Source organism: Furipterus horrens, unplaced genomic scaffold (assembly GCF_987537825.1).
Source record: "Furipterus horrens unplaced genomic scaffold, mFurHor1.1.pri manual_scaffold_4, whole genome shotgun sequence".
Taxonomy (NCBI): Eukaryota; Metazoa; Chordata; class Mammalia; order Chiroptera; family Furipteridae; genus Furipterus; species Furipterus horrens.
The window spans coordinates 107,932,041-107,956,831 of record NW_028327174.1 but is presented as its reverse complement, the minus strand read 5'-3'; the positions used below and the strand labels follow the sequence as shown (position 1 = coordinate 107,956,831).

At 37.7% G+C, this 24,791-nt stretch overlaps 1 protein-coding gene across 4 annotated transcripts in view; it reads right to left on the bottom strand.

Annotated features, from left to right (window-relative positions):
* The window catches only part of POC1B (POC1 centriolar protein B), a 131,623-nt gene that overhangs the window by 36,106 nt on the left and 70,726 nt on the right, over positions 1-24,791 (bottom strand). For 2 of the 4 annotated variants that reach the window (XM_090273899.1, XM_090273901.1), the window contains 3 exons: positions 22,872-22,940; positions 22,035-22,187; positions 13,136-13,216 (listed from right to left, as the gene is read on the bottom strand). In XM_090273899.1, coding sequence (XP_090130025.1) covers positions 13,136-13,216; positions 22,035-22,187; positions 22,872-22,940 — 303 coding nt within the window. Of the gene's footprint in view, positions 1-8,662; positions 8,820-13,135; positions 13,217-22,034; positions 22,188-22,871; positions 22,941-24,791 lie in introns of all 4 variants that reach the window. The other 2 variants (XR_016510531.1, XM_090273900.1) reach the window with 2 other exon arrangements.

The following is a 24,791-nucleotide window of genomic DNA, read 5'->3' as shown; positions in this document are numbered from 1 at the left end:
AATCCTAACTGGCCGGTGACACAGTGGGTATGGTGACCAGTCCTGGCCACCTGCAGGAATCTTATGCAGGCCCCGTGAGCTCTCTGCCATCATCCTATGGTCAAAGTTCCTCCCATGTCCCTGAAGCCAGGCAGTGGTCACCATTATCTGCATAACTAAGAAACTAGCTACCAGCCATGGACATGCAAAGTAACCCAAAAGCTGCACCATCCCCTTCCCCCATCCCCTGTGGATGGCCACTCTGCCACTCTGCAACACTTCCATCTGTGAATTACTTGCTTTCTTTTTAAAATCCCAGACCACTGTCTCCTTCTCCTTTTCCCAGAATGGCATATAAACCTCAACTGCCTAATGCATCCTTCAATCTCATATTCTTATAGCACCCCCACATGTACATCTGTAATACATTTTTGGACATTTTCTCCTGTAAATCTGTTTCATGTTAATTTGATTAGCCCAGCTAGAAGAACTTAGAAGGCAGGAGGAAAATTATTTTTTGTACCCCCACAAGTCCTAAATCATTTTTGTTGACAGGTATAAGGACCAGTTTTACTACATAAAGTATTATTTAACTAGGGTTATTTTTAAAACTTTAAAAGTTTAAAAATTTTAGTAAAAAAACCCCAAAAAACTCATTAAGCTTTCTTTTCCCTGTGACCAGAAACTTAGAAGGAAAGAAGCTCAAATTAGTAAAATTTTCAGTTTGGCTACTTCAAACATGGAACTTAGTGATTATTATGATTTTTATTAAAAAGTATTTTATTTGGAGGAAATAACCAAGCCTCTGACCCACACTATTAATCTCTCATTACAGTGGTACTATCTTAGTAAATTTTATAGAGTTCCAGATCTTTATTTCCAAACAAAACAAACAAAAATACCCCATGTTTTTTAACAGACTAAAAAGTTTTAATTTTAAAAACACTTTACAGTCCTAAAACATTCTTTTGAAAGTCAGCTATCACATTCACAACTCTTGGGACTTTTTATAACATATGGTTCCTGATGTACTTCCAAAGCAAGGATACAACGAATTTGGAAATAGTATCTTCCTATCTCTAGTATTAATCTTTTCTCTCTTATCTGTAAAATAACTTATATCTGAAAAATATACATATGTTGTATTTTTATTTTTAAATGGTAAGAAATCTGTGAAAATGTATCTTTCATCTTTTACTTGTTAATTATCATGTATGTCTTATTTTTTAAATGTCTTCGACAATTACCTCATTTCTTACCATTTCAAAGGACAACCCTATGTTAAACACAAAAACTTAGCTTCCATGGCTGAAAGCCTTTTTAAAAGAAAGGGTTCACTGAGCCACAAAGGACCAGGTCCTGGGGCAGGAAGGCTAAAACCACCAGCAGTAGCAGGGCTGGGTGGAGAAGGCAACGTGTCCGCTGCCACGGGGGTGAGGAGTGCTTTTATACATTACATTTTGGGGGTGGAAGATATAAGTTGTTTAGAAAGAATTTACATTGGCTACAGATAAGGGGTTGGGAAAAGTTAAGAAGGGGCAGTTCAGGGTCAGGTGCCAAGTCCATAAGGAAGAAGTGTTTGCTTCTTGGACGGGTCAGAGGCAATAGTCGGGAAAGTTCATGTGTAAGAAGCTGAGGCTCCTGGGGTTTGGTGGCGCCTGGCTAGTCTTTTTTAATTAATTGTGGAAATAGCCACCTGGAAGTTAATTCAAAATTCCAATAGAAACTCAGGAATGTGAGCAGTCTTTTGTCAGTGGCCCCAGCTATTAACAGGCAAACCGCCTAACTTCTCTTTTTCTCTCGTGCTCTGGTCGCCATATTTAGAACATCTTAGAATGTTTTTTTCCTTGTCAGTTTTTAAATTCTTTCTCAACTCTGCTAAGAATTCTTTTTACTCATACTAAGCATTTTAGAGGTACACTTAACTTTTTGAGTCACTGGGTTTAAAAAAATTACTGTATCTGATCACTTGACAAAAGTCTTTTAACAAAAGGAGGATAAATTGTGGAAGGCACTAGCCAGTGAGTCCAGAGAGATTCCACAAATGCTTCTGTTCATTTCCTTTCAAATGCTTAGAGCAGGAGCCTGAGGCAGGTAAGCAGGCAAGGCCACTGAACCAATGCCTACAGATAAAAATGTTTCCTAACGCTTAATATGCAGCAACAAAGTTACGAACAAACATACCTTGCTTCACAAATCATATGCATTAAACTTACAAATCCAATGCCACCTTATCAACTGTTGTAAAGTTTAGAAATTAAAAAAAAGAACCTCGCCTATCTTCAAATTTAGAGGCTGTTACATATAAATCAAGGAATGTTAGCATACAGAAAAGTAATGAAGCAGAGTTTTGTGCAACACGATTTTTATTGATTTTCCTGGAAAAGGAAATGGAAATCTGGGGACAATAAATTGCATATTGCCATCTTATACTTTCAAAGTTATAAATTTTAGTTTTAAGACATTTAGGTTTGCATACACTATGTTCTTTCAAGTAAGTCTTTCCAAATCTGTGCTTACATAAGCAGTTAGGAACTGGAATAACTGAACTAGTTATGCAATGTTGTTTAGCAACCAGGACGAACGGTTGCCACAACATTCATGAAGATATTCTCTCTTTATCTGCAAGTTTACTCTTTATATGTCCATGTATTTTGTCAATACGTTAGTATTTTTCAGCTAGCATATTCCACATGACAACCTCCATGAAAGTATATAACTTTTTTCTTCCTAAAAATAGGCACATGCAAAAATCTTTGCAGAGAAGGAAAATTAATACACTTTGCTGAAAAATGTGAATCTAAATGACATCTAAGAAGGAGTGTGCTTTACATGGCACTTCCCCAAGTCACGGAAACAGCAGTGTCTCTTGCATTGATTCATCTGATCACTTTACTGATCCTAGAGAAGATGATAGAAAACACCACAATTCTTTCTCTCAGCAACCCCACTGGCAAAACAATGTGAAGCCAGGAGATTATCTCGGCCATCCTGAGATTACTCAGGGCTACACCTCACTGACCCTGGGGCAAGGACACAGGGAATCCCACAGCTGACATCCAATCTATCAGGAAATCCTCTTGGCTCTGCCTTCAAAATACATCCAGAATCCCATAGCTTATCATCACCGCCTCTGCTGGCACCCCAGGTCAAGCAGCCATTGCCTCCTGTTAGATTATTTCACTAGCTTTCTAATTGGTCCCCCTGTACCCCTTCTACCACCACCCCCAACCAAGTCTCAACACAGTAAGTAGCCAGTGCAAACGTGTTGAAACATGTCAGATCCAGCCCCTCCTCTGAAGGAAACCCTGGGTGGCTCCTCTCTCACTCCTCACCTGGCCATCCAGCATCGCTCCAACTTGCCTGCTCTTTCCAGATACTCACATGACTTGGTCCCTTCATTCCTCCAGTTCTTTACTCAAATGTCACAGAATCACGATCCTTGTCCTGACCATCCTATCTAAATTACACCCTCTTCCCACTTGCCTGCAGTGCTTCTTCACCTTTGCATTTTTTGGTCTACTATACTACATGGTCTACTTTTTAAATTTGTGAATTGCTTGCCTCCCCTACTAGAATGTAGAATGTAGACTTCTCTGGGGCAGGTGTTTTTGTTTTGTTTACTTTTTCTAAAGTCAAGAACAGCAAGCGGAACAGAATAGTTATTTAAAAAATATTGACTGAGAGCCAAAAATGTGTGTGAGTGGCTGTGCTCCCTGCCTTCTACATCTGCTATCCATTGGGTTAAGCAACTTAAAGAACCCAGACTAGACTGATGGGCTTTCATTACCGTGGTATGTAGTGTATTTTCAATTACTTCTGAGACATTACTTATACCTTGCTGTCCCCACCTGGAATGTCTCTATCAAAATTCTACCCATGTCTGGTCAGGTCAAGAACTGGCCAAAGGTTTTGTTTTAGAGAAGTCCTCTAGACCATTAATGATCCTTTCTGAATACTCCCAATAACAACTATGTACACTTTGGCATCCAGAATACTGAAACTGCCACTTATTTCCTTTACGGTCATTTTACCTGGCTAGGTTGTAAGTTTCCTGAGGTCAGGTATCCAGCATGACATTCCCCTCAGCATCTCATGTAATATCTGTATGTAGTATGGCTTTAAGTATTTTGATTGATGAGCAGCAAGAAACTGTAGACATTGATATTTTTCTCTGATGTAATTGCAACTTCTCAGTTTATTGTAAAGAATTAAATTGACCTGAAATACTGTCCCTTATTCTAAAAAAGGCATACACACTACTTTCACATTCTCTGCTCATTTGCCAGAATGAAGATGAGACACTGTTTCAGTTCCCTGAGAAGAGTGCAGTGTTGTGACAATCAGGGAAACACTGGCAAGATTATCAACTTCATTTTGTTCATTTGTAGGACAAATAACAAAATTAATACTTCAAAACTTAGGAATGTGGTTTATCTAAAAATAAAAAAATACACTTTAATAATCCCAGAGTATTATAAATTTTGTTTATCGTCAATATTAATATATTTTTTTCCTATTATGATACAGAAGAGAAATTCCTGTCCTGCTGCTTGCCTTTTGTGTGCGGTAGAGGGTACTAAACATATCACATCAGTAAAATTGTTAAATGTCCTCGTACAATTTTGATGACAAAACCCTGGTCTCATTGTAACTGAATAAATGAAAACATTAAAAGATTCAATGGAATCTTGACCTACACCATCTTAAGAAAACAGTATATAGTAAGTGATAACATAATCAGAATAAAGATTCAAAAATTTGAGATCAATATTATTAAACTATGTCTATATGACAGCCAGTATATGCCTTTACAGAAACACTAAATTACAACAAAGCTTTAAAAATGCAGATTGGTAACAGCTTGTTTTGATCCCAAAGTATTCTATCAAACTTCCTGCCTGGCATCAGAGACACAAGTGCAAGCCACAAAGATACTGACTGTTACAATGAATAAGATAATTTCTTCTGTGTAGTAAAAAGGCACCAGAACATAGGTATCAGCACCCTTAGAAATTATGCTGCACATATTAACTCAAGCCAAAGTAGAAATAGAAGCCAACTATTTCTTACACCATAACAAACCTGCTTTTATCTTAAGACATTTGATAAATTAAGGTTTAAAGAGGAATCTTTTTATGCTCCATCTTAATGAAATACATTTCTAAGGAAACTTTCTTCCAGTTTACAAAAACCAAACAAACAAATCCCAAAATAAAGAGTAACCACAATAATAAAAACCAAACCCACCTTTAAATACTGCTTTTACTGAATTCTAATATTTCTCTGGGTTTTTAAATTATAATCAACGGCAAAGTTCACAGTATATATTTAATGTAACTGTGCTTCATGCCAGAGTAGAAACAGAATTCCTTCACAACTATGTCTAATTTGTTGTTCTGAAGCAAAAGGAAAACAGCCAAAGTATAGAGGAGACCACAGATTAAGAATTACCAGCTGATTAACAGGAAGACAAACAGATAAAAGTGATTTCACTTTAGTTTTCCGACAAATTATTTATCAATGAACTAAAAATATTATGTATACACACTAAGAAATAACCTACTGAATGGGAGAAGATATTTGTGAATGATATATCCAGTAAGGGGTTAATATCCAAAATATATAAAAAACTCATACAACTTAATACCAATAAATAAATAAATAAATAAATAAATAAGTCTAATTTTAAAACGGACAGAGGACCTGAATTGACATTTCTCCCAAGAGGAGATTCAGATCAACAACTGACATGAAAAAACGCTCCATGTTACTAATCATTAGGGAAATTCGAATTAAAACCACAATGAGATATCTCCTCACACATGTCACAATGGCTAATATCACTAATTCAACAAACAGCAAGTGCTGGCAAGGATGTGGAGAAAAGGGAACCCTAGTGCATTGCTGGTGGGATTGTAAATTAGTGCAGCCACTGTAGAAAACAGTATGGAGATTCCCCAGAGTACTAAAAGTAGAGCTGCCACACGATTCAGCAATTTTACTTCTGGGTATATATCCAAAGAAAACAAAAACTTTAATTCAAAGAGATATGTACCCTCATATGTTCACTCCAGCATTAATAGCCAAGATATAGAATCAACCTAGATGCCCATCAACAGGAGAATGATAAATACGATTTGGCACACACACACACAAATACACACACATGAATATTATTCGGCAATGAAAAAGAGTAAGATCTTGCCATTGTGGCAACATGGATGGACATAGAAGGTATTATGCTAAGTGAAATAAGTCATACATGGTATCACTTATATGTAGAAGCTAAAAGAAACAAATGAATAAACAAAACAAAACAAAACAAACAGATGCATAGATATACAGATATTGAGAATGAGTTGATGGTTGGCAAAGAGGAGGTGGTGGGAGAGATGGAAAAGAAAAAGAGAAAAAAGCTTTAAGAAGTAAAAAATAAGAAGAAAAAAATTTTAAAGCACTTGATAGATATTTTCTTTTTAATATGTTATTTACTTATTTTTAGAGAGAGGGCAACAGAGGGAGAAAGAGAGGTGACAAACAGTGATGTGAGAGAGAAACATCATGTGTTGCCTCTCACATGCGCCTGACTGGGGACAGAGCTCGCAACCTCAGGACAGAACCTACAACCCAGGTGCGTGCCCAGACTGGGAATAGAACCAGTAACCTTTCATTTTGCGGGACAATGCCCAACCAACTGAGCCATATTGGTCAGGGCTAAAGATACTCCTTTTATATATATACATAATTGATTATGCTATTGCAGTTGTCTCAATTTCTCCCTCTTTGCCCCCCAACCAGCACCCCCCACTCCCTCAGGCAATCCCCACACCCTTGTTCATGTCCATGGGTCATGTGTATAAGTTATTTGGCTACTTCATTTCCTATACTGTATTTTATATCCCCATGGCTATTCTGTAACTACCTATTTGTACACATTCCCCTCCCACCTGGCAACCATCAAAATGCTGTGTCCATGATTCTGTATCTGTTCTTCTTGTTTGCTTAGTTTGTTTTTTAGATTTAATTGCTGAAATATATGCATTTTTTGCCATTTTATTGTTCATAGTTTTGATCTTTTACTTTTTCTTAAATAAGTCCCTTTAACATTTCATATAATGGTTTGGTGATGATGAACTCTTTTAGTTTTTTTCTTGTCTGGGAAGCTCTTCATCTGCCTTTAGATTCTAAATGATATCTGCAGGTAGAGCAATCTTGGCTGTAGGTCCCTGCTTTTCATGACTTTGAATATTTCTTGCTCATTTCTCTAGCCTGCAAAGTTCGTTTTGAAAAATGAGTTGACAGTCTTATAGGAATTCCCCTATAGGTAACTAACTGTTTTTCTCTTGCTGCTTTTAAGATTCTCTCTTTATATTTAAGCTTTGGCTTTTTAATTATGATATGTCTTACAGAGGGCCTCTGCATCCATCTTGCTTTGCATGTCTATTTCCTTCATCAAATTAGAGAAGTTTTCTTTTGATATTTTTTCTTTTTCTTTTAAAGCTGGAATTCTAGAAATGTGCTTAATGTTTTTTGTTTTTTCATTTAATTATTTTTATAGAGAGGGCAAGGGAGGGAGAGAGTAAGGGTGACAAACATCAATGTGTGGCTGCCTCTCACATTCCCTAACTGGGGACCTAGTCTGCAATCCAGGCATGTGCCTTGACTGGGAATCTAACCAGTGACCACTTGGTTTGCAGGCCAGAACTCAAACCACTGAGTCACACCAGCCAGGGCTCATTATTTTTGCTAGTAAACTTCCAATTTCTAGCCCTTTCTCTTCTCCTTCACACACCCCTATGATGCGAATGCTGAAATGTTTGAAGTTGTTTTTTTTTGGTTCTTTTTTTCTTGTTGTTCTCCTTGTTTGTGTGTGTGTTTATGTGTGTGGGGGGGGTGTTGTTGTTTTTTGCTTCCTTATGTTCCAAATCATTGCTTTGATTCTTAGCTTCATCCACTCTACTGTTGTTTCCATGTACTGTAAATTGTTCTTTATTTTAATTAATATATTTTCATTTCTGACTGGATCTTTTTTATACTGTTGAGGTCCTAAGTTCCTTGAGCATCCGTATAACCAGTGCTTTGAACTCTGCATCTGATAGATTGCTTATCTCCATTTGTTTAGTTTTTTTTCTGGAGTTTTGATCTATTCTTTCATTTGGGCCATGTTTCTTTGTCTCCTCATTTCAGCAGCCTCCCTGTGTTTGTTTCTACGTGTTAGGTAGAGCTGATAGGACTCCCTGTCTTGGTAGCATGGCCTAACATAGTAGGTGTCCTATAGGGTAGTGGCACAGCCTCCCTTATCACCCAAGCTGGGTACCCAAGGTGTGCCCTTCATGTGGGCTGTGTACAGTAGTCCCTCTCTATATCACGGTTCACTTATCGCGGCCTCGCTGTATTGTAGGTTTTTAAAAAATATATTTAAATATTTATCACGGACTTTTCACTATATTGCGGGATTTGCAGTACTGTATACGTATGTTGATAAGGTTACATAGGCTTAAGAGTGTAGAATAAATGTAAGGTTCCTACTTCGTGGGGGGGTCTAGAACGTAATACCTGTGATAAGTGAGGGAATACTGTATACCCTCCTCTTGTAGTTGAGCCTTGGTTGTTGTTGGGAGGTCAATGGAAGGGATTTAGTCAGGTTAGTCAGCTGCAAGGACTGGCTGGGACCACTGACCATTATCCTCTGCTCTCTGTGGAGAAACAGCTGTGCAGGGGCAGGGTGGTGGTGCTCTGATGCGATCTGCAGCTGTTCACTGGGTGCACAGGCTCTGGGGTTTCCCAGGTGGTGTAGGCCAAGGTCAGCCCCCACCAGTGTTCTTCCTGGGGCCACCCTGCAAGATATATAAAGCAATCTTAGGTGGCTGCTACTTGTGCTGGGCTTGGAGATTCCCAGGAGAAGCCAAGCTATGAACCTAGGCTGGCTGCTGCTAGTGCTGGGCCTGGGGCCACTTAGAAAGAGGTACGAGGTCTGGGGGCTCATTAAGGCCAGCTGTTGCTTGTTTGAGAGGATTTAGGAAGTCGTGAAGCATACGCCAAGACCAGCCATTCATATGGAAAAGCCACTGTTAACAGCCTGGGTCCCTCCATAAGTTGGGTGGGACAGGGCCTCAGGTGATCTTTAAGGCAGGGCAAACAGTGTTAGCCAGGGTGATGGGGTCTCAGATGTGGCACCTGCCTGTAGGTTCTGTGGCTCTGCAGGAGGAGGGTTCAGAAAAGGGACAGGGGCCTCTGCTCATCTTTCTGTCTGGGAGAAAGCTGTCCCCAGCTCTTGCCTTGATGCCAGGCACTTCATTTCCTTCTTGTATGCTGCTGATGGCTTTCAAGATGCTACCCTAGTGCTGAAGCTCAGAGAGAGTGAATCTGAGTAAATCTGTGTGAGTTCCTTAAGAGCAACTGCTTGGGACTCCAGATATTTCTTCCACTGACTGAATCCCCCTGGTTTTTGCAGCCAGAAGTGGGGACTTATCATGAAACTCGGCTGGGGGGTCTAGTGTTACCTGGGACTCTTTGCTCCCAAGATATCCCTCTTAAATATTTTTAAAGTATATTTTATTGATTATGTTGTTACAGTAGTCCCAATTTCCCCCCTTTGCTCTGTTCCACCCAGTACCCCTGTTCCCTCCAGCAATGTCCCACCCCCCTTAGTTCATGTCCATGAGTTGTGCATGTAAGTTATTTGGCTTCACTGTTTCCTATATTGTTCTTAACTTTCCCCTATTTTGTACCAACCAATTATGCTTCTTAATCCTTGCACCATTTCCCCATTTCTCCTCCTTCCCCCTCCAGATGATAACCCTCCAAATGATCCCCATACCTATGATGCTGTTCTTATTCTGGTTTGGTTAGCTGGATTTTGTTTTTATTTTTTAGATTCAGTTGTTGATATTTGTGAGTTTGTTGTCATTTTAATGTTCGTAGTTTTGATCTTTTTCTTAAGTAAGTCCCTTTGACATTTCATATAATAATGGCTTGGTGGTGATGAACTCCTTGAGCTTTACCTTCTCTGGGAAGCACTTTATCTGCCCTTCCATTCCAAATGAGCTTTGCTGGATAGAGTAATCTTGGCTGTGGGTCCTTGTTTTTCATCACATTGAATACTTCTTGCCAGTCCCTTCTTGCCTGCAAAGTTTCTTTTGAGAAATCAGCTGATAGTCATATAGGTACCCCTTTGTAGGTAACTCTCCGCTTTTCTCTTGCTACTTTTAAGATTCTTTATCTTTCACCTCTGGCATTTTAATTATGATGTGTTTTGGTGTGGTCCTCTTTGGGTCTAGCTTGTTTAGGACTCTCTGTGCTTCCTGGACTTGTATGTCTATTTCCTTCACCAAATTTGGGAAGTTTTCCTTCATTATTTTTTGCATAAGCTTTCAATTTCTTGCTCTTTCTCTTCTTCTGGCACCCTTATGATTCAGATGTTGGCATGTTTAAAGTTGTCCCAAAGGTTCCTAAGCCTCTCCTCAATTTTTAAAATTCTTGTTTCCTTATTCTATTTGGTTGACTGTTTTTTTCTTCCTTATATTCCAAATCATTGATTTGAACCCCGGTTTCCTTCCCTTCACCACTGGTTTTGTGTGGATTTTCCTTCATTTCACTTCCTCCCTTATGCGTTTGCCATACTTAAGCATATCTGTAGAGCCTGTGAGCATCTTTATCACCAGTGTTTCTAACTCTTCATTTGTTAGGTTGGCTATTTCCTTGTCTGTAAGGTTGGCTATCTCCTCATCGCTTAGTTCTCCCACTGGAACCTTGATCCATTCCCTTTTGGGCCATACTTCTCTGTCTCCTCATTCTGACAGGCTCCTGTGTTTGTTTGCCTCTGTGTCTTAGGTAGAGCTGTTGTACCTGTTATGTTATAAGGGGTGGAGCCTCAGGTATTTGTCAGTACAGGTGACCTGTTTCACCACGTTGTGGCACTCTATGTGGGGGAGGGGTCTGAGAGAGAACAATGCCGCTTGCTCAGCACTCACCCCCTTTCCAGGCACTTCTCCTGCTTCCGTATGAGACTGGTGCTTCTCTAACTGTTGTGCTGGTCGTGGTTCCCAGAGTTGGGGGGTCTGGGACCATGGTTTGCACAGTCAGAAGCAATGAGGCTTTATTTTCCCCGGCACTGGAACCATGAGCTCTGTGGTCGGTCTGGTCTGATGATGGGAGCGCTCCCCAGGTGTCCCTCCCTACTTTTTAAAACGTGTGACTGCGCTCCTGCCAGCCTGCCGCTGCCACCACTACTACTGCCACCACACTGCATCCTCTCTGCCCCTCCTATCTGTCGGAATGAGTATTTCTTCTTTATATCTTTCTTTGTTGGACTTGATGCAGCTCGATTTTCTGGAACTTCTGGTTGTCTCTAGTTTTGAGGTAGCTGTATTCCTTCTTAGTTGGGGAAAGAGATGCAGTGTGTCTGTCTAGGCCTCCATCTTGGCCAGCAATCCCCCTCCTGAATTTTTATCCACCACACATGGATGTTTAACCAGCATGTCTGCGTCTCTGCCCCTCCTACCAGTATGGGTGGATGTGGTCTCTTTATTTCCATAGTTGTTAGACTTCTTTTCAACTTGATTTCTCATGATTCTGAGTAATGGTGGGCCTATAGTTTAGTTGTAATTTGATATGGTTGTGAAAGGAGGTGAGCCATGTTTACCTATGCCTCCATCTTGCCTGGAAGTCTAGAGATAGTCTTTATAAAAATCTAGATGCTTTATGAGCATCTTCTCCTTCAGAAAATGCCCTATTATAATATATAAAATCAGGAGTCTATATACCGTGCCTGGAGGTAGTGATCTTCCAGATTATAAAAGAATCTACCTGGCTAGGGCTTCATAAGCCTAATCCCAAACCAGTTGATAGCAAACAAGTTTCTGTCTTCTTGTGCTTTCTTATTTTATTTTTATGTAGCATCAAACACATGCTCTAAGTAACAGTGGAGTCTTCCTTTTAATGCTTATGTATTGGGTTGAACCATGGAAAATCATGATATTAGACCACTTTACCTACAAAATGGCAATTTTATATAATTTAAGTTAATATTATCCTTATGTGGATAATAATTATGCTCTTCAGTATTATTATTCTGTTTTGTATCACAACTGCAAACTTGTCATAAGTTTATTATACAGAATTATCCTCTAGAAGTCCCACATACATACACTGTATTCCTGAGTTAGGGTCCTATAACAAAGACTGCTGACTCTGGCACCTCTGGATTACCATCCAAGGCCAGACAGCATGCTATCAATTGCTAGGTGGCAGTTATGCCAACTCCATGGCACACAGCCTGTCAAGAATATCTGGATTTCTCAGGTCACGAAGCTTTGCAAAGCTTGAAGGGTATTGGCAGGGAGAGTGAGTCTCAAAGTGTGGCCCAAAGGTGTTTGATGATGTGTATACCACACCTTCTAGGTCAGGAACACCCAATTTTAATCTACCAAGTACCTCATGAGATGGCAGCACATCTCAAAACCACCTAGTTTTTGCCCCTCTCACTACAAGGGCCAAACCTGACTCTCCACAATTTGTGAACTTGAGCAGCATGCCTTTCCACAGTGACACCGTCACAGCAGTGTCGCTGCAGATCAGGCGCTCCTCTCATTCGTCCTTAGAGCCAGCTGCACTGACTGGCAGGACCGATGGCAAAGATTAACAGATTCAAATCGAAAGGCTGAGACTGTCAATTTTTGAAGATGTTGGATGTACCAAGTACATAAATTACCTGCATGGAATTTTTACAAACAAATTTGCAAGTATTAGAAATATTTCTGAATGCCTACATAATTCACCAGGAGTGATTAACAAGGGAAATGATTGTTTTTAAGGATAAGATTATAAGTTTAACACCTCTGAAAGGACATTAACAAAGAAGAAAATCTGTTAGCTAGAGAAACATCATCTGCGTGGCACTGAGAGGAGATGAAAGAGTGAGTATGGATTAGACTGAGCTCTAGGTCCTCAAAGTGAAGGCTTTTCTGGAAATTGTGCTGCTCCCCCTTGTGGCTAGTTAGACACATTGTAAATATGACTTTGTACAAGGTATTTTCCTAAACAAAAATGTTAGGCTATTCAGCCCACATTTTATCTCCTTTCCCACACACTTTTTAAGAAAAATGAATTCCACCAAATAATTAAATGCCATAAAATGTCAAAGAAAACTTACTGTGGTAGAATCAAAAGAAAGGATGTCCACAACAGGGGGTGTAGGGGTCTGCAGGTCAATTACCTCAAGCTTTGGATTAATCTGCATATATACATAAGGAAAGTTAATACAGTATTCCCTCACTTATCATGGGTACTGTATTACGTTCTAGACCCCCCCGCCCCGCGATAGGTGAAAATCCGCAAAGTAGGAGCCTTACATTTATTTTAGTATTTATATATATATATATTAAGGCTTTATAAACCCTTCCCACACACTTATAAACTGTTCCCAGTCCCTTATTAACCTTTTCCACACTTTTATAAACACTACTTATATTCTTAAACATATTCTACACTCTTAAACCTATGTAGCTTTAATAACATACGTATACAGTACCACAAAATCCTGTAATATAGCAAAAAATCCGCGATACTTAAATGTAATATTTTTAAAAATCTCACGATACAGTGAGGCTGCAATAAGTGAACCGCTATATAGAGAGGGACTACCGTATTAGATTTTTATACCACAATAAACTGGATGCTATTTATAAAACTTAGAGGTTATTTTCTAATATATTCTAAAGTTAAAATATAGTGGTATACTTATTAACATGGATATAATAATTTTAAACAAAATATTAGCCTATAATGCATAAGACCAAGTTGAATTTACTTCAGAAATAAAAAATTAACTTTACATTAGAAAATCAAAATAATTCACCTATAAGGAAATTTTAAAAACAAAATAAAATGACCCACCTCAAAAGATGGAGAAAAAAGTCCTAGCCAGTTTATTAACACAAGGAAAAAAAGGTGTTAAGATGTAAGAATTGGAACAAAAGAAATAAAACTGTCATTATATATAATATAACTGTCTATGGAGAAATCCTCAAAGCATCTACTGCTACATCATTGGAACTAATAAGAGTTTGCTAAATTGAAAATCAAAATACAAAATCAATTGAGTATATCTGTATTTCAGGACAGTTAGAAATGTAAATCTTTAAAAGATATCATCTATAATACCGTAAAAAAATGTAAATACATCAGAATAAACATACAAGCATGGGTATGACCTGTATAGGAAGAAATAGTAAAACTCATGTAAAGACACTAAAAAACTATAACATAAGGAGCTTAGATGCAGAACCCTGTATATATGGAAAATAAATATAAAAGGAAAATGGTACCTCAAATCAATAAAGGAAAGATGACTTATAGGTGAGAAAACTGGCTCACTATATGGATCCCTCACTAATATACTAATGCAAAGGTATATAGCAGATAAATTAGAAACCTAAATGTTATGTTAACATTTTAAAGTTAATAAAGATAAATGTTGAAAAACATCTTTGTGACCCAGGTTCAAGGACATCTTGAACAAAAGCTGCAAAAGCAAAACCATAAGGAAAAAAATGCATCTGTTTAATCATGAACACCACAAAGTTAACAATCAAATAATGGAACAGAGGGAGGTAGTATGATAGCTAAAATTAAAAAATGACAAATATACAAAATACAAAAGAAAAACCTACAAATCAATGTGAAAAAGAAATCCCAAGGAAAAAATCTTAGAAAAGAAAACCTGACAGTTAACCAGCATATGAAGAGATTTTCAGAGGCATTAATAATTAGAAAAGATTAGAGCAAAATGCCACTGACACCTATTAAATTGCAAAAACTAGAAAGCTTAATGATGTCAACATTGTTTATATGAGCATTGTTTGTAATGGCTAAATAAATAAAACTCACAACCAGAATTCCTCAAATGTTTACCAACAGTAGGCTAGACACATAAATCCTGGGAGTTACTACCATGGTAAATTCACTGGTATCCCATTTAGCAGTGAAAGAATGAAATACAACTATGTGCAACAACACATGAATGCATGAATTTAGAGTGCATACATATGACTCTCAGGACTCTAATGTTAAATGAAAAAGCCGGTTACAGAAAAATATATTCAGTGTGATTTCATTTATTTAAAGTTTAAAACCATCAAAACTAAATAATACCTGATTACAGATTCAAACATATATAGTAAATTTTTGTTTAAAGCAAAGGAATAACTAACTAGTTTGGCAACTACTTCTAGGAGGCTATTTCTGAACTCAAGAAGATTTTAAAAAAAATTAAACCACATCATCACCAAATATTAAACATTACGAATACAGAGAAGTGAACAAAGGGCAACAGAGACAGCAGAACTTGTATGAAATGAATGGAAGCAACAGTAAGTGCACAGAAGAACCGCAAGGAAGAAACTGTTGACTGAGCATCTAGTGAGAAAGGCCTCCTATGGAGGAAATAGAGCGGAAGATGGCTCCTTGAAAAAAGGCTTCGAAAACAAACAAAAACAGAGACAGGGCAATGAGGTGAAAAGCATTTCTGAGCAGAGAGGTGAATGCTGACATGACTGGCATTGGATAGCAAAAGAGAGGTTGGCAAGGGTCAAATTGTGAAGCGTAAAGGGATTTGAGAAGGCACAGGAAAACTGGAGGCTAAAACATGCTTTCTACAGATTAATCAGACGGAGACATGTAGAGCATCAAGAATAAAGCAGGGATAACAGTGAGGACGTTACTGTGACAGTCCTGGGCTGTGGGGATAAAGGCTGAGCCTGAGGTTAGAGGAATGCAATGATTTTAAGAGCACTTATCATATTTGATGAGTTTAGCTGTAGTTTTGGAAATATTAAGAAGCGTTTGTAATTATCCAGCCAACTGTGTAAGAGGCAGAAGTATACATGCCTAGTAATCCCCACCCTACAGTAGAGAACAGATTAGAACCTGCAGGGTGAGAAGCGGGGGCTATCCCCTCAGCCTGTTAACACCTGTGTTTCTTTCTGCCTGTTCCATGGAGCAGAACACACAGCCCCATCCTATCAGCTCTGAGGCCAGAGACAAGGCAAAGAATCCTGAGGATTACAACCTTCCTTTCAATCTCAGACTCACTGAGATTTTTTTTTTTTTTTTTTAACAGTATATTGCTTTATTGGGGCAGGGTTGGGAGTGGAGACATGAGAAATGAAATCAGGAATACAAGTGCTGGAAGTAATGTTAAAATAGTAATATAGAAAATGGATAACTGCAATCACTTTCTTAAGAGGACTGTACTCGTGGAAGAAAAATCTTTAATTTCTGTTGCAAAAAACATCTGTACAAAGTAGAAATTGGTTTCAGTAACATTAGTAGAGAATGTTCTAGAAATTGGAGGTAACTGGATGTAATTATCCTGGCAGCAATTTTAGAATAGTCCCAGATGGTTAGGCTTAGGTCAACACCTAAGGAGGACGAAAGCCTTGTCTGTGGGGAATTTTGGATGATACCTGGCGAAATAATACACTGTGCATAAACCAAATTGAATTGTTGTCACAAGTGTTGTAAAGTTTCACATAGTAAAAGTTTTTCTACATGCACATCAATTTCACAGCAAGAGTGGCATAGGATATCTAAACATAGAAGACAGCATTCATACAAGATATCTAACTCCTTGATATAATAATGCATACAATTCAAAATGATTACACTATCATTACATCTAGGGCTTTCTGCAACTACTAGGTGGTGGTTATGGAAAGCACACACCCTGGTATCAATATCTAAAGAGCAGCCACCACCTTCTTCTATGTGTTCTCTTTTTGCAAACAATTTATTCTCTTTTATCTACTGCCACCTAGTGTAGATATGAAATTGTTTACCTATGAAAAATACAATCTGGTTTTACCACCTGAAATTGGAACTGCTCAGAAATCTAAATCACGTGGAAATAAATGGTCAGCATCCCTCAGCGAAAAATCATTGAGCTTCTGCAAGTTGGGAAACTGTTGATGTAACAGTATTTTTTAAGATTTTATTTATTTATTTATTTTTAGAGAGAGGGGAAGGGAAGAAGAAAGAGGGAGAGAAACATTGATATGATAGAAACATCATTCGGTTGTGGTTGCCTCTTGTATGAACTCAGACCTGGGACAGAACCCGCAAGTTTTGGCACAAGTTGCTGTCACATACATTAAATAGAGCAAGAAATTCTCACTGAGTAAAAGTTTACAGCTTCTCCATAAGAAAATATGCTGCCAATGGGGGGAGTGGTGACCCTCACAGTTGAGTTCTTTGCTGTGTAACCTCCAGGAATACTAACAGTAACGGCTAGCTTTCCATTCCCATTAAAGGGAAGAAATCGTTAACAACTGGTTGCCTCAGAATGAAGTGGGCTGCGTTAGGAGAGGGTGCGCTCTCTATCACTGGACAGGGCATACAACTGAGGGACTCAGGCATGAAGGAGAGGTTAGTCTGTATGACCTCACAGGAGCCACCCAGCTCTGAGGGTCTCTGTATCCACCACACTCAGGAACCCATGAGCACAAACACTGCTACTAACAGATTCTGAAGGTCAGGGGATCTGCCCATTTTGTTCCCGTTGCATATCCTAAAGCTAGTGCAATGCCAGCATATAGACACTTAATATGTTAACAGGATGAAATTTAGTTTTGATTATACTAAAGCATTGCATCAGAATGGTTAAAGTACAGAATAGAACCAGAGGGCCTGGGATGAAATTCCAGTGTTCCCACTTATGCGCTTTATGATTTAACTGTACACGACTCAATTTCTCATGGCATAAAGATGGTACTTCACAGAGTTTTTAGAAAGATTAAATGACTTAATTTATGTAAAGAATTAAAATAATGTTGTATGTGTTAGATAGTATTACTACTACTATTATCACCATGTAATCTCTGAAGAACAATTACTAGGTCCAAAATATTATAGTCATATACCACAGCCAAATACAAAATTGGTAGATAAGTGGTCATTTTTTATCATAAATTATGATGTTTTCAACCTTTATGGAAGATTGAGACAAAAACCAATCCCAGACTTGAAGACTTACACGGATCACTTGTAGTTTTCAACAAGTCATGGCCATATTATTATACAAATGTTTGGTTAAGTTAAAAGAAGTTTTCCTTCTTACTATGTATCCTACAGGATTTCCTATGCAATTTATAGATTAAGATGATCTTAAATAGCCATTATAAAACTAAAAGCCATTAGAGCAATTATTTTATTATTAAATTCTTTTAAACTAATTGATCATAATCCCTTCCCACAATATTCTGAATTCTCCTAGAATAACTATTTTGGTGCCTTGCTGTCACCAAGATCTATCACCTTCCTTTAAAATGACTCTATTGTCCTCTTGTCAAAACACACAAGAGTAGGGTACTGCTCAGGATAAAGTGCCATGCACTCACAATTACATTCCTCCTTTAAGACGGAAAGTTTGCTTTTGTTTGGTGGAGGGCAGTGCAATTCAGCTCATGAAAGCCAGAAGATAAAGTCAGCATGACCTAGTGATGTGCCATAGCACATTGTGGGAAGGGTCAAGACATATTATTTAGAAATTAGGCTTCTTTCCTACCAAAAAAAGAGAAAGAAGTTGTTCTGATGTTTTTAATTGAGATGGAGTGCAAGGGCAGGAGTGCCACAATCTGCAGTTAGATCAGTAGAAAGGACACAGGAGGGGTATCTTCACACCACTGGGTAAGAATTTCATGCTTCATACCTTCTTTCACATGACCTTCTTCTCTCATCTGTTCTAAAAGCAACCTGTTATCACTCTGTCTACCCATGTAGGAATCAGAAATTTATATATTTAGTCAGCTGGTACCCAAGGTCTAAGACTCCCCAGGATCCTCCACTTTCAAACAAGTGGAGCACTTAAGGCTGGCAAATGGGTGGCTTTTGCAAAAGGCCAATCTCACCCAGAAAACTGAAATTATGCAATTCAAATGAGCTTCACAGAAAACACGATAAAATACAAATCACAGAAATGCTATGTCATGTTGCTTCAAACTCAGAAATGAAACATTCATGGTTACTACAAAAAGAGAAAGTAAAAATTAATTAGGTAAAAGATGCCGTTTATTCCACATTCTCTCATAATAATTTTTGTTCTTTTTAATCATGAATTCCAACCTCAGAAAGTTTTTGGGTTATTTCAAACATTTTCAAAGTAACATATATAAGGTGACTTTGTCTAAAGCTTTGAAAAATAATTCAATTTACAAAATTGAGTATTTCAAAATAAAATTTACTTAATGTAAATGAACACATAGCACATCATTTAGTCTGACTCATACTATTATATTCTAGGTGATATTTGAAGTTTTAAACAATAATTTGATATTTAAAAATTATTTATTCATAATATCAAATGTTCTTTGTTCATATGCAGAATCCTATGAGAAGCTGGGTGCTTGGTGGTGGCAAATGTAGCTCAGCCCCAGAGTGGAAAACCACTGGGAGCGTGGCAGCACACAGGACCCACTCCACACACCGGTTTTCCCGTGGGGAACCAGGCCTGCATTTCTATAGTAGCTAAAAAGCTTGCTTTCTGCTAAAGGACCCCCTCATCCTGGGCTGAGAACAACAGATGTTCAGAGTGTAACCTTGAAACAGTCTCTTAGGGCCTATTCTGGGCCAATTTCTAAGAACAGGATGTGGCTAGACAAGTTATCCTTATCATCCATGCATGTGTAACATTCTTCTCTCTCTTATATAAAAGTAATAATCATATAAGGCAATGATTGACAACTTTCTTGGAAGTAATCCACCTAAGAAATCAATAAAAGCCTGTTAAGGCAGGGGCAAACTGCGCTTTCTCCTCTAGAAAGTGGCCAGTTCTGTCCCCTCTTCTCCACAGGATTCTTGCAGTCACTGTGCATTTATTCCCTCATCCACAACACCGTGGACTCTGCTGGTCAGAGGTCCACGACAGAATCCTATCACTTCTCTGGAATTTTATATTATAGGTTTAAAGATATTTTACAAACTTGTCACATCATGTACTTAATTTAAGTAACCAGGGGTGCTTATAGGTAATTTAAACTAGGTACACTCAGGCTGACTTTCATAAAGCCACAAGCTTAATTCAGTCACAATACTCAGTATTGTATCCAGTGTAACTGCACTCTAATTCCAAGATGAAAAATCCATTTGTAATAGGTTTTTAAAAGTGTATATGTGAAAAATACAGTTGAAAATGCACTTTGCATGGCCTGGGTCAGGATGACCCATACAGAGCAGCCGCAGTTTACTGCTTTCTGGCTGCAGTCAGAACAGAGCTACTCAGGCAACTTGTTGATATTTTAAAGAAAGGTCAGTACTCGTAAATGGGCTGGGGCTGACAGTAAGCCACAGGGAAAATGCCTTGAACTGCACCATCCCTGTGGCAAGGTGGCTGAGGGGATGGCAGGGCAACAACAGTACTGATGGTTAAGCTCGGCCACATCACAGTAATGCTGGAATAAAAAACACTGAGAGTTAATAAAACCAGCTGGGTTAAACAAGGAAAGCAAACTCAAAATATATTTCATATATATGTGAATACATGTAATCATATGGATCTGAAAAATACATTTGTCATTGTAGAAAATGAAATACATATGTGATGAACCACAAACAAATTACATTACATTTTTTTTTTCTCAAACAAATAAGACGGGACCATAGCTGTGGCTTAGTGGATTAAGTGCCGGCCTGCGAACCAAAGGGTCGCTGGTTCAATTCCTAGTCAGGGCACATGCCTGGGTTGCAGGCCAGATCCCCAGTTGGCAGCGTGCAAAAGGCAACCACACAGTGATGTTTATCTCCCTTTCTTTCTCCCTCCCTTCTCCTCTCTTTCAAAAATAAATAAATAAAATCTTTTTAAAACAAAACAAAAAAATAAGAGAGGGGTAGAAATGATATAATAAGTAGAATGATGAAGTAGTAAAGCATGATGGTAAGTACTTTATTGAGGGGAACTGGAAAGATGGTCAAAATTCGAAAGGACCAAATTTATAGCAAAGAATTGAAAATAAACATTACCAAGAAAAAACTAAAAAAGAAATCCCAAAATGTGACTACATTAAACGAAATATAGAAAATAGCCCAAAAAACTTAAAAGTTTTAAAAACTTAAACCTACACAGACACACACACACCCTGAGACTAACAGAAATGCCTGAGATAACAGAAAGACCAAGACTGAGGAAACCAAATGACTGGGCTGGGGGTGGGAGTTGGGGTAGAGGCAGCACAGAGACCATGGAAGGGGTATGGAAGGACAGCATGAAGACTGTATGAGGTAACTGTGCACTGCCACTCAGGAATAAGTCTCAGCAACCCAAAATACCTACACTAGAAGCAAAGAAAGGCTCTGTCAACGATTAAAAGTACTCAGATGAATCACGAGGAAATAATGATTTGATATTAACTCTTGAAAGAAGAAAAGGATTAAGGAGAGTCATGCAGAATGGCAAGTATCCGATAAAGATAAAATATTTTTTGAAGAGAGTAGAACATTTAATCAATAGAACTTAAAGAAACTTGTCAACAAAAGGCTACAGCTAAATAGATAATTACATACTGCAAAATATATGCAAGCAAATAGAAAAATGGTCTCAATTATTTGGTTTAATGCCCAAATCTCTTCTTTTTATTGCCCATAAGATTTTCTTTTTTTGCTATGAAAGGCCTTCAAAATACTTATTTCAACAACTTATAAAAATTCTTTTCCTTTAGCCCTGTTTTCATGACAGTCATCACATGAACTTCCTAAACATGTCTAGAATATGAGGTTTGTTCAGACTTCAGTCACCAAAGACCTTAGATTTGTCCTCATTTCCATTACTATTAACACAATTTTTATTCCTAAGCCTTTAAGAAGCAAATATGACAGGATTTAGAACTATTACACACTACCATATTTAAAGTTTCATTAGTGAAGATAATTATTTCTTAAAGTGCTGTTGTTTTAAGGCAGAACTAGGTTTTATATAATTAAGTATAATTTCAAGCATCTAGCTGACCAGCAGCCCCAAAATGTACACTTATAAATAGTAGGACAAATATGCACAAAGCACTCACTTCAACAGTCTCGACTTTTCCCTCATGGGAATGTGGTATTCTTGGATAGATGTCAAAAAGATGTGGTGGTGAATCAAAATGTAATCTTTTGAGATTTCTTTTAATAACATCTTTATAATTCAGTTCATCAAAGTTAGTCCTCCATAATAAAACCTGTTAAAAATTAATCATGTTGACAATTATTGACTTGCATATATAAGCCATAGAACTTTTTAAAAAAGGAATATACAGAATTGTCCCTCAAAATATAAAGACTAGATATATATTTCAACAATATTACTACTTCTCAATATTTTTTTAAGGGTGGAAGGGAGACATTTAGCCTTTTGAATTGCCTTCATGTCCAGTTTAAAATGCATACTGAGAAAATAATTTATTACCTTAATATCCTCTTTTTTTTCCAAAGCCCAAAACCATGTTATCCACATTGAATAAATCTGGCTATGAATGAGTTTTGGCTATTTCAAGTAAACGCAAAATTGCTGCATAAACAGTTTAATTTACCATTCTCAAGAATCTTAACATTTGAAACATACGACATACAGACAAAATATTAGGCAATAATTCAAGTGGAAGTGCCACACCAATATTGGGCATACAGTATCAGTTACATGTATAATTATGTGTAAGGTGAGCAAAGAAAATAAATGCTGTTTGAATTCCAAAAATTATCAGAATTGGCACAAGTTCAGGTAGGAAATAACAGACTTCCTGGCATTAAGTTAAAATATAAACTCACTAAGATTCATCTTAACAGATACGAACTAGCTGGTTGTAAAAATCTCCACTGAGGCCCTGGATTCCTTACCCTAAATTAATCAGAGGGAGTTTACAAACCTGTGCATCTGCACCTCCTGATGAAAATAGCGCTCCACCTTTTGAAAATGAAACAGTAAAAACAGGTCCCTAAGAAATAAACAAAGATAAAAGAAAAAGTACTTGGTGATGTTCTCTCATGGCCAAAAATAACTAAATATTAATTTTTTTCTTCCTAATTTATGTAAACTATGCAATATGTCTGAGAACATATCCAATTACTAGCAACTAATGCAGGTAGAGTACGTGTAAAGATAATCAAAGAATCAACCCAATTATATTAAAACACATATATATGATATTAAATGAAAAAGAAATTCTAATAAATATTTTAAGATACTTTTTTTTTCTTTAAAGAAAACCTTGTACATGTGTAAGTTAATAAAAATTTGTTAAGATTTTCTGGGGAAAAAAAAAGATTTTCTGGCTTTGGACTCCTTATTCACCAAGTCACTAGCAGAAACTGAATGGTAACTCTGCGAGAGTGATGAGAATAAAGCTACAGGAAAAAAGCCATTTTCTTCCCAGTCAGGGCACATGACTAGGTTGCACGTCAGGTCCCCAGTTGGGGGCGCATGAGAGGCAACCACATAGTGACGTTTCTCTCCCTCTCTTTCTCCTTTCCTCTCTCTCTAAAAATAAATAAATAAATAAATAAATAAAATTGTAAAAAAAAAAAAATCATGTTTAAAAAAAAAGCCATTTTCTGACTGCAATGCCCTTCACGTGGCAACAGGGAGCCACTAATAATTTTAAAAGCAGAAGATAGGAGGAGAGCTGTGATGAAAATTGGTGTCACAAACACTTTGTAAAGTGTATGACTGTCCAACCACTATGCTGTACACTTGCAACTAATGCAAAGTAATACTGAATAAAAATCGATGTCACAATTATGAGAAGGATGAACTGAAGAATAAATAGTTGGAGGCCAGTTAGGAAGTTCCTGCAATTCTCTGGGTAATGAGAACTTGAAATTGAGCAAAGACTGAAGTTGGATAAGCCTACATTATACTTGGATAAGAAAACATCTGGGTAAAAACATCTTATATTTTACATAGACCATCCTTCAGAATTAGGTTATTGTAACCTAATAAACATCTCCACACTGTGAAAAATGCCATCCTTGTGTATAACTTTTTCTCCTAAAATATTGTTTATCTTTCTTTTCTATTAATCTATTTCCATGGATACTTTAATTCTTGGCTACTTTTATTGATTGTTTAGTCAGCTTTACTCTAACACAGCTGCAGAACAAATGACAAAGCAAAGCAGGAATCCAGGCAGGATACATGAAGGTAGAAAATACACCTTCTCTCCTAGACCACAAAGCCCATTCTATTTCTGGATATAAACTGCTTATACTTGGTTAAAAGGAAGTATCTAGTACTTTAAAAAAAGAGGATGTATTCTAAAAAATTTAGAGAAGTTTGAACATTTACCCTGAAAGGAGGAATAGTTTACATACTTAATAAAGTTTTTCTTTAGTGTGTTATATGCCAGGGTCTGTGTGTGTATGTGTGTGTGTGAGAGAGAGAGAAAGAGAGAGAGAGAGAGAGAGAGAGAGAGAGAGAGAGAGAGAGAAAGAGAACAGGCTTAATAAATAGGACCTCTCTTCCCCACTCGGTTCTAAACTGATTGGGAAATAAGACAAAGGAATAGGCATATAAGAGCCAGAATATCATCTTTATTACTGACAGCAGCTTGTAAAGAAAGAATGTGGCTTTATCTGTGGGCAAATGGGCTTTCTAGAACTGAATCCCAGAATGAGTTAGATTTAAGGGCCCAGCCACAGGCCAGACTGGACAGGGCAGGCCTCCCCACAAAAAGTATCAGAGGAAAAGTGAAGGCAGGCTTACTTCAAAGAGCAGAAGGCATTGGGCTCTACTTGTTAAATTTCTCCTTTTAATCTCACCAGAGTAGTGACAGAAGTGCCTGAGGGGG